The sequence below is a fragment of the Octodon degus genome, unplaced genomic scaffold (assembly GCF_000260255.1).
Source record: "Octodon degus isolate 3935 unplaced genomic scaffold, OctDeg1.0 scaffold00047, whole genome shotgun sequence".
Classification (NCBI taxonomy): Eukaryota; Metazoa; Chordata; class Mammalia; order Rodentia; family Octodontidae; genus Octodon; species Octodon degus.
In genome coordinates, this window is record NW_004524623.1 from 798,715 (window position 1) to 809,545 (window position 10,831).

A 10,831-nucleotide genomic window follows, 5' to 3' on the forward strand; every position below is an offset into this window, starting at 1 on the left:
CGAACCGCGGTCCCTGTGCTTTAGACAAGCTTGTTCCACGCAGGTGCTTTAGACCACTGAGCCATCTCTCCAGCCCCCTCCATTTACTTGATACGGCATTTTTTTCTCAAAGTAAAACAATTTCTAAAACTGTGGTGAGAGATTATCTTGCTGGAATCTTTATTAATTTTTTTATTTTAATATTCAGGAATTCAAATACTTCTGACCATTTTGTTATGGTTTTCTGGTGGTATTTAAGGGCTTGGCCAGGCACAGTGGTGTATGGCTATAATTGCAGCACCTCTGGGAGGCTGAGATAGGAAGATCACAAGTTCTAGACCAGCCCGTACAATTTAGCGACCTAGCAAGACCCTGTCTTTAAACTTAAAAAGGGGTTGAGTGTGTAGCTCAGTGCAAAAAGAACCTGGATTCAAGCCCCAATACCGTAGCAGGGCTTCTCTGGTACTGGGTGAAATGACATTGGACCTATTTATGACCCAGTTACAAAAATACTTAAGTTTGAGTGAATATAAATATGTGTGTTAGATCAATGAATTTAGGACATATATGTACACATCCATCCCTATAGTGTGATTTTGTTTTATGTTTCTTGCTAAAGTGGGAGGAATGAATCACCTCCGAGAAAATGGCATAGTGCACCGCGATATCAAGCCAGGAAACATCATGCGTGTCATCGGGGAGGATGGACAGTCTGTATACAAACTCACAGATTTTGGTGCAGCCAGAGAACTAGAAGATGATGAACAGTTTGTTTCTCTTTATGGCACAGAAGAATATTTGGTAAGTCATCTGTCATAATTTCAGTTCTAAAAGCTAGATATGTTGCAAATATAATCAGGTAATTAATTGGTTGGCCAATTTACTATTAAAGGTTACAATTTTTATGGCAAAAATTGAAGTTTTTAGAAACAGAAGTAAACTGCAATAAAATAATGAAAAGTGATGCGATTTTGCTGTTTTCATTTTGAATAAAATTTGTAAGTGTAAAAAAATTGAAGTTTCTATTCTAGTGAATATGTTGTATGAGAAGGAAATTAGGTGTTTTTTTCTGTGAGAGCTGTTATTTTCTTATTTATTTATTTATTTTGTTGTGTGTGGCCAGCTCAGCCCACCAGGGGGCGGGGCTGGCTGGCATGTGGTGCTGGGGATTGAACCCTGGTCCCTGTGCTTTTGCTTAGCTTGTTCTAAGTAGGTGCTTCAGACCACTGAGCCATCTCACCAGCCCCAAAAGTGCTCAGAAATATTTTTTTCTTTATATTAAAGCAGTTAAACTTTTTGGCGGAACCGGGGATTGAACTCAGGCCCTTGAGCTTGCCAGGGAAGCGCTTATTCCACTGAGCCATCTCCCTGGCTAGAGAGCTGTTATTTTCTATTTAAATCCTTGGAGGTTTTATAGCACCTTTAACTTAGTTTCACTAATGACAGAATGGTCTTAAAAGACAAACTTAACTGTACACTCAAGAAGTATCTAGCCAGTAAAGACTCCATTTTTTGATTAAAGCAATTAATGTATTATGAGCTTTTTATAATACTGTTCCTTATAGAGAAAAATTCATTATATTTCTGAAACAGAAGGTTCTATTCAGTAGGGAGGGGGGCTTACTGACAGAGCAAAAGGACTATTGTTAGAAACACACAAAAGATGAAATGCCCCTGAAAATATCTAAGTTAAAATGCTAAAAATCTAGAACTTTGTTATGTGCAGTGGTAAAAAGCTAGTAAAACTTAAAACAGTAAAAAATATAAAGTACTTTCAGCATGTAATTGAGAAGTTTGTAATAGGTCTATTATCCTCACTCAGATTGATCCTAAGTCTTAGATTCTTTGACTTTTTTTCCATTGAACTCTTCTATTGTAATGTTGTACAATGAAAGATGAAGTCTTGCTGCTACCCCAGTATAGCTTTATGAAGATTATCTTAAGTGTGGCCTGAATTTAGACATTTTAAATCAACTCTCACAATAGATAGCTCAAACTAATCTGTAGATGTATTTGATGATTTTTTAGATAAGAGTATTTAAAAACAAGTTGAGTGCTATAATGTATACCTGTAATCTCAGCTACTTGGAAAACTGAGATAGGAAGATTGCAAATTCAAGGCCTGGGCAACTTAGACTTTGTCTTGGCGTGGGGGGGTACCTAAAAATGTATTTTACTCATGCCACTAGTGTTCATGAAGTGTCTACTATATACCAGGTACTCTTCAAGCCACTGAGATTTCTCTAGTGAACCAGGCATACATTCCTGCTCTTTGGAGCCCATATTCTACAACAGAAAACAGAAAATAATCTAACAGTAAACAAGTAAATAATCTAAATTCAGATCACTGAAGTTCTGTGGAGATAGTAAATTAAAGTAATAAGCTAAAGAGTGACTAGAGGAAAAAGTAACCAGGGAAAGTCTCCTGTCAGGGGCTGGGGAGATGGCTCAGTGGAATAAGCGCTTCCCTGGCAAGCGCAAGGGCCTGAGTTCAATCCCCAGTTCCGTAAAAAAAAAAAAAAAGAAAAGAAAGTCTCCTTTCAGATCTACTTGAACTGACACTAAAATGATTGAAAGCAGCAAACCAGGCATAGATTTGGGAATGTTACAAGTGAGCAGAGGAAACAGCCACTGTAAAGGGTAGGTCAAGAATGACCTTGGGTATTCAATAGGCAGAAAGTATTTCAGTTTGGCTGGAAATTAATGAGTAAGGGGAAAGTGTTAGGAGGTAGAAATGAAACATTGATCAGGGCCTGCCAGATTATGTAAGCTTGTAGTTTCTACCCCATCAGATTGCTGCCACACAGCTCTCCATGTTCCCAGGGGAAGGACGGCAAGAGGATAAAGAAATAAAGATAAGAGAGGAAAGCTGAGGTCAGGTGGAGCCCTCTCTCTCCTGATATGAGAAGAGGAACTATTGGACCACCACCACAGGGGTGGTTATACATTTGATAAAGTTAGAATCACATGACACGGTTGCCTGGCTAATGGCTGGGCCTGGTCTCAGACAAGGCGTTTCTCTGGACTGAAGCAGCTTGACTGCCTCAGGCACTTGCCTTCTCTAAGGGCCTTGCCTTCCCCTGCCATTCCTTGCCCTGCCCTGCACATGTGATCAGTTTCTGGCTTGAGCCCTTCCCTGCATCAGATGAACACTCCCTTTTTATGACAAAATGTTTGACATCTTCCCTTATGTTTGAAGAAACTTTAAATTTCATTTGAATTAAACTATTAGATAATATAATCAGGGGCCAGGGAGATGGCTCAGTAGAATAAGCGCTTCCCTGGCAAGCACAGGGGCCTGAGTTCAATTCCTGGTTCCGTAAAAAAAAAAAGATAATATAATCAACCTGCATACCTAAGTGAGTGAATAGCATGATACTTAATATTATAAAGCAAAATATTTTATAATAAAATATTAAATATTTAATATGTAAAAGTTTAGGAACAACTTCTAGTGAATAAATGAAGTAATCATTTCCTGTCATGTCACCTCAAGTACAAGTATATTGATATATTAGTGACTCATATATCACAAGTTAAGGCGTTATCATTGGCATGGTTTTCCAAAGTAGTGAGCAATTCTTGGTAAAATGTCTAATTAAATCAGGCTGTTTTAAATACAGCTACATTCTTCAAAAATACTTTATACGTAAAATAGGATTTAGAAATGAATTTCTAATCTGCACAAATACCTGGCAGGATATTGGAAGGTAATTCAAAACATGGAAAGATTTTTTTCTCAAATGTGTCATAGACTGCAAGATGCTTCTCTCATGTAAAACCAGTATCTTTTTCTAATTATTGTGGTCACCATAACAGCCTTCAAAAGGTTATTTCTTCAATACTAGACATTAATATTTATATAATCTCCATTTAGAACCACAACTTAGCTTTTGCCTCTAACAGATTTTTAAATAGAAAGAACAAAATATTAAATAAATTAACTGTTCTCCATGCTGTATAGTTTATGGGGAAATTTTACTTAATCTCTTTCCTTGTTTTGTTTTGATTCGTTGAGACAGGGTCCCCCTATGTAGTGCAAGCTGGTTGAACTTTGTAGCCCTGGCTGATCTTTAACTCACAGTAATCCTTCTGCTTCAGCCTCTGAGTGCAGGCATGTGCCACCATGTCTGGCTGTTTCCATTCCAAAGTAGACTTAGCCCTGTTTTTATTTTACAACCAGAAGTTTTAAAGTAAGGTAAATAATGGCCAGAAACTTCAAAGTGTAGAAATATTGTATATTTAGCTGAAGCCATCCTTTTTTGTAATTTCCCAGAAATTAGTCAGAAGTTAAGTCCTCTATTTTGTGTATTAGTTTAAAAAAAAAAAACAGAACTTTTTCTGTTACTTTTTTTCTTTTTTTTTTTTTTCTTTTGGGGAACTGGGGATTGAACTCAGGCCCTTGTACTTGCCAGGGAAGCGCTTAATCCACTGAGCCATCTCTCTGGCCCCTTTCTTTCTTTCTTTTTTTTTTTTTAAGATCCCCTCAGCTAATCAAGTAGATGAGACAGACTTTTTTTTTTTTTTTTGGTGGAACCAGGGATTGAACTCAGGCCCTTGCGTTTGCCAGGCAAGCGCTTATCCTACTGAGCCATCTCTCTGGCCCCTTTTTTTTTTTTTTTTTTTTTTTTTAAGATCCCCTCAGCTAATCAAGTAGATGAGACAGACTTTTTTTTTTTTTTTTTGTGGAACCAGGGATTGAACTCAGGCCCTTGCGTTTGCCAGGCAGGCGCTTATTCTACTGAGCCATCTCCCCAGCCCCTGCTACTTCTGATAATACACATATTGTCTCAGTAATATAATCCTGAAAACCTTGATCTGGCTTTATCCTGATGTTCCTATTATAGATGCAATAGTGTAGGTCCAGTAATGCCAAGCCCTACATGTGCACAAGTGACACATTCAGGAGTGAGCCAGCGTGCACCATCGTGCCAGACTAGCATGATTCAAGTACCAACATTCTGTCGCTCTCTGAGCTTTCCAAATCTAACACCTCGGTAGAGGTGCCTTCTGCGGAGATACCCTTTGATTCTTTATATCTACTCAGCCCAGGGTGGAAGCCTCATGCTGCGGAGGATACTAGACATGTCTGGGTTTCTGGGCCTATTCACAGCACTGTTTTTAACACTAAGCACTAGCTGCTGGGTCACAGATCTGGCTATCACTTCCCTCAATAATAATTACTTTAGGGGTCAGGGAGATAGCTCAGTAGAATAAGCACTTGTGCAAGTGCCTGAGTTCAATCCCCAGTTCCACCAAAAAAATTAAAATTAAAAATAATAATCACTTTATATGCTATCCCGTAGTACAAACAAAATCACTTAGACTGCCATGTATTTGTTAGGCATGTACTTGGAAACACACCTTAGATAAATCCTACAGTATCAGAAGGGATTGTTTGGGCTTGGCACCCTTTTGGGAGGCGATTCGTCTTTGGTCCATAGTATACTCTTGAAGCTTTATCTTCCAAGAAGCTTCAAGTTGCTAATGCATTACTTCCACAGAGGCACATGTCAGGAGGTAAGGTGTATGTGACCACTGGCTTTCTCTACAAAGCTAAATGTACATTAGAATCTCTGAACCATTTCTTAGAATATCCAAGTATTGTCAGCAACTCTAAAGCAGTGTCTTCTGCAACAATGTGTTTAACATCAAACCAGCTTCTTATATGGGTCACTTGATACCCAGTTGGCTAATCTTCCAAACTGATTCTACAGGATCAGTTGAATTACATATGAGGGATGAGATGAAAAAACAAAGATGCCTGATAGGTTTTGGGCATAAGCAGCTGGATAGAAGAGTAAAGATAAGAGGGAAAGAGATTTCCATGAGAAAACCATGAGTCTTTTTTGCACATGTTAAGTTTGAGCTGCCTTTTAAACATTGAAAGAAAGCAATAGGCCATGTGAAACTGGAACTTGAGAGAGAAATTCAGTAGGGCCGGGGAGATGGCTCAGTGGAATAAGCACTTCCTTGGCAAGTGCAAAGGTCCTGAGTTCAATCCCCGGTTCTAAAAAAAAAAAAAAAAAAGGAAGTTAAAGCATAAAAGATATTTAATGAGGGGCCAGGGAGATGGCTCAGTAGAATAAGCGGGCCTGAGTTCAATCCCTGGTTCCACAAAAAAAAAAAAAAAAAAAAAGATATTTAATGCCATAGGCCTGAATGAGGGATGGGAAGAAGTAAGGTAGTTATAAGAATGAATAGTGATTTTGAGAAGTTTTGCTGTGGTGAGAAGCAGAGAATTGGTTGATTGCTCAAAGAGTTATGCGGTCAGTGTAAGTTTTTATTTTGTTTGTTTTTTTGTTTTGTTTTTCTGGTTTGAAAATGGAGCTATCACACATCTGTAATTGCAGCACTTGGCAGGCTAAGGCAGGGGGATGAATTTGAAGTCAGTATGGAATACATAGTGAGTTCAAAGCCAGCCTGCACTAGAAAGCGAGGTCCTGTCTCAGAAGACAAAACAAAGCAAAACAAAAACTAGAGCTATAGGGGCCAGGGAGATAGCTCAGTGGAATAAGCGCTTCCCTGGCAAGCGCAAAGGCCTGAGTTCAATCCCCAGTTCCACAAAAAAAAAAAAAAAAAAAAAAAACTAGAGCTATTAAAGCTTGCTCATAAGTGGAAATAAATGATCTAGAATTAAATAAAGGAATCATTGCAGAAATTGATTGTAAAGTTGGGAAGGCGATATGATGGGTTCACAACCCAAAGGAAACGTTGGTCTTAAATAGTTTTGTTGTAACTAGAAAATAGACCTGGCAGATGGACACAGATTCAGGTAGGTTGGTAAAGGACATAGAGGAGGCTTGGTCTGATTGCTTCCATTTCCTCTCTGGAAATGGAAGGAACTTGAGAGATAAATTTGGTAGGAAGTATGGAGTGAGGTCTTCAAAATTCAAGGTCAAAGGAGATGATAGTAGAGGTATAAGTTGAGAAGGGAAGGCTGTGAAATAGTCTTTTGAAAATGGGAAAATAAAAGAACTAGGGGTCCAGGGATGTAGCTCAGTGGCACAGTGCCTGCCCTCCAAGCATGAATTTGATTCCCAGTACCAAAAAAAAAGTACTATTAAAACACGATAGAATTTCTAGACTTTGAGTACGCATTTTTGTAATGTATTACAGTAGTTCACAGATTATATTCTTTCATATTTTTTGGTCTGTTTCTTAGCATCCTGATATGTATGAGAGAGCAGTACTAAGAAAAGATCATCAGAAGAAATATGGAGCGACAGTTGATCTTTGGAGCATTGGGGTAACATTTTATCATGCAGCTACTGGCTCACTGCCATTTAGACCATTTGAAGGACCACGTCGGAATAAAGAAGTGATGTAAGTCGTTACTCCATCTAAAATTAGGAATAAAATTTCATTTCCCCATATGTTAGTGGTGGACATTGAAATAATTGGCTTAGTGATCATTTCTAGTAGTTTAAGCTATCTAGTTTTTGATAAAAATACAGGCTTACTGTTAAAATGTATAGGCATAGTTTTTCTGTATCGTGTTTAAATATCTTCTATATAAAGTGTAAATGGGGTCTTAATCTTTGCTCCATCCAGTCAAACCCTTTGTGAATTTTATTTCAGCAGTCTCACTTTTTGTACTTCTAAGCAGTTTTTATCTGTGCAACTGAAAAAAGTTCTGTCATGTACTAGAACCATTACCAAATCGCAAAGAAATAGAATTGTTATCTTCACCGATCTTATTTCTTTTACTATTTTAAAAATGACATTGTGGCAGTAGTAATTTTTTCTAGTGTACAGGTTCAGACCAGGCATTTTACCAGGATAGCATACGTTCATGTATTTTTATATTATTAGGAAATAGTGTACAGAATTGCTTATTGTAAACCAAATAACAAGAAAGATGTGAAATTTAATATAAAATCAATCTATATACTGATCATACATTTTATTTTAGATGAAATGAGTCAGTGCCTTTGCTTCATGAAAATAGCTAACTCACATAAACATAAAACTGTAAGGTTATGAATATGTAGTACCTGGTTTGGGGCAATAACTCACTGATAGCCTAACCTGCCCAACTACTGTTTTAAAGCTTCACAGATTTTTCAGACTTAAATATTTGATCCTGCCTTTTGTAAACCTACATGACTTAATAATCACAACTATAAAATTATAGTCTTTCATGTAGTATCATCTCAGAGAATTGAGGAAGAAGCCTTTTTCCCCTTTTGTTGATTTGAGGAAGTAAAATTTAGATGATTTAATGATTTTTGCTAAGATTTACATATTCAAATATTTTCCAGTAAAGACAGTGCGTATGTTCATGGGAAAAGATAACATTAACTGAAATAATGCCTTGGTCTGGCATGAACCTGATTCTGCTTTACAGGAGTGCCCTTTATATAAAATCTTTTCATAAACAGGATGAATGTTTTGTGTTTTTTAAAATAAACACAAAATCTTTATTTTGTGTTTTTCACATGAAACATAGATTGTACTTAATAATAAGTCATGCTTTTTATTTTCATAGGTATGTTTTAAAGTAGTACGAACATATGATACCCTAAAGCTGGATTAAATAAAACTATAGTGCTCCCTGGTGAAAGAAACAATTCATCAGCAATTAGAAGTACCTGATGATTTTGCCTCACTGTCATGTGGGTGGTTATACATTAGAGAAGTTATTTCTTGCGGCGGCTTTTTTTGTTTTGTTGTTTTGTTTTGTTTGTCTTTTTGAGACAGGATTTCCCTATGCAGTTCAGGCTGGTCTTAAGCTCACTTGTAGCCCAGATTGGCTTCAAACTTGTGGTGATCCTCTTGCCTCAGCCTCCCAAGTACTGGGATTACAGGCATGTGTCACAACATCCAGGTATCACAATTAAATATTTTAAGCATTCTGTCATTCTGCTCACTTTGTATTAGTCTCATGAATCTCTACTTCTCTGTGGTTAGATCCTTCTGATGTGAATACATTTTTCATGTGAACCTTCTCTGAAAAAACATAGCATAAGGCAGAAATCTGCTTGTGCTGCAAAAGCAGCAAGTGACCTTAATGAGTTGTACTGGTTGTTTGTCTTAAGAAAATACACAGGGGCCAGAGAGCTAGCTCAGTAGAACAAGCGTTTGCCTGGCAAGACAAGGGCCTGAGTTCAATCCCTAGTTCCACCAAAAAAAAAAAAAAGATGCCCTCAAATCATGTTTAATTAAATATTAGACAACAAAAAGAAATCCGGTAAAAATAGTATCTCTACATTTATATAAGATTCTGCTGTATTATGTTTTACATTTTCTAGTAGCTAAAGGTGTTCTTAAAAGCATGACAGTCATATTTCTGTCCAACTTTTAGGTTTTATTTAGGATTATTCTGATATCTAAAGGGCTTCTTTCATTGACTTATTACAACATTGCACTATTCTTTGCCTCCCCATGTAGCGCTAGCCTTAGTTTATTTTTATTTTTTATTACTTCATCAAAAATCACATTAAGGGCCCACCAAATAGCTCAGTGAGACTAAAGTGCCTGCTTAAGCAGAGCAGCCGGGTTTTGATCCCCAGTATGCTGTGCCATGGTGACAGTTGAGACTTGGTGTGGTGGCACGTGCTGTAATTGCAGCGTTTAGGAGGCTGAAAACAGGAGGATCGCTATGAGTCTGATCTGTGTAATGAGACCCTGTAGACCCTGGACTAAATACATTTAAAAAAAATTAAATTTAGCTTACAATTTTGCTACATGTATCTATTCCTATGGCTGGTACTGTGCTATGTGTAGTTTTATCTTTTTTTTTAAAAAATGCCACTGTTGTACAGTAATTATATAACTCAGCTGACTACACCTTTGGCTCATATAGATAAGAATTAGATGCAGTTTTCATAGTCTAAAGATATCCTGTGATGTAATATTTGTGTGTTTCCTCCATTTTTCAGATGGAAAAATTGGTATTTTTGTTGTGCCTATCAAGATGCTATTGATGGCACTCTGAAATCCAAATAAAAGCTGATTATAGCATATATAAAATAATTGTACAACCACTGTTCTATTTCAGTCAGTCAGAGTCAATGTATTTTGATTGTGTTATGGATCCTGTGACCATCAATTGCAAAGTTTCATCATAGATAATTGTAGGTGCATTTGAGGAAATACTTTTGCAAAGCCCATTAACACGCCATGCAATAGTGAACTGCTTTGTTCTGCTTTTATTCTTCCCAAGGTATAAAATAATTACTGGAAAGCCTTCTGGTGCAATATCTGGAGTACAGAAGGCAGAAAATGGACCAATTGATTGGAGTGGAGACATGCCTATTTCTTGTAGTCTTTCCCGGTAGGTGTAGTGTATCTAAGTCTCATCTTTTGCACTTTGGTATTGTGTAAAATTACAACTGCTCAAATATTTGAAGAATGTATTTTGGTTTTATTTTAAATACATTATTAAAGCATGTGATTTTTTTTGCCTTTGGTAATACAGAGAATTTATTCTGAGCTATATATAATTTCACCAGAACATAGGGTACATATTTTTGAAATAATTAACCACTATTCTTGGAATTCTTTGATGTGGGGAATTCTACCCAGGACATTTTTGCATTGCTTTGCTTTGCATTGTTTTGTTTTATTTCTGCAGTACTGAGGCCTGAACTAGGCCCTCTGCACTGATACAGCTCCAGCTCCTTTTTTTTAAATCTTGGGACAGGTTAACCTCCATATCGATTGATGTGATCTCACTTAGATGAGTGAGTTCCTCAGTTGGAGCTGTAAAAAATAAGCAGTAAGCAAACTTAGTGTCTTCATTTTTAAAAAAGAAAAATTCTAATTATTTAAAAGATGAGGGGCTGGAGAGATGGCTCAGTGGTCTAAAGCACCTACTTAGAACAAGCTTGGCAAGGCATCAGGGACC

The 10,831-nt window shown here is 37.1% G+C and overlaps 1 protein-coding gene across 1 annotated transcript in view; it reads left to right on the top strand.

The window, feature by feature from the left end:
* The window catches only part of Tbk1 (TANK binding kinase 1), a 62,297-nt gene that overhangs the window by 20,502 nt on the left and 30,964 nt on the right, over positions 1 to 10,831 (top strand). Inside the window, exons 4-6 of the mRNA XM_004632127.2 lie at positions 599 to 780; positions 7,145 to 7,305; positions 10,148 to 10,258. Of these exons, the coding sequence (XP_004632184.1) occupies positions 599 to 780; positions 7,145 to 7,305; positions 10,148 to 10,258 (454 nt within the window). The remainder of the gene's footprint in view (positions 1 to 598; positions 781 to 7,144; positions 7,306 to 10,147; positions 10,259 to 10,831) is intronic.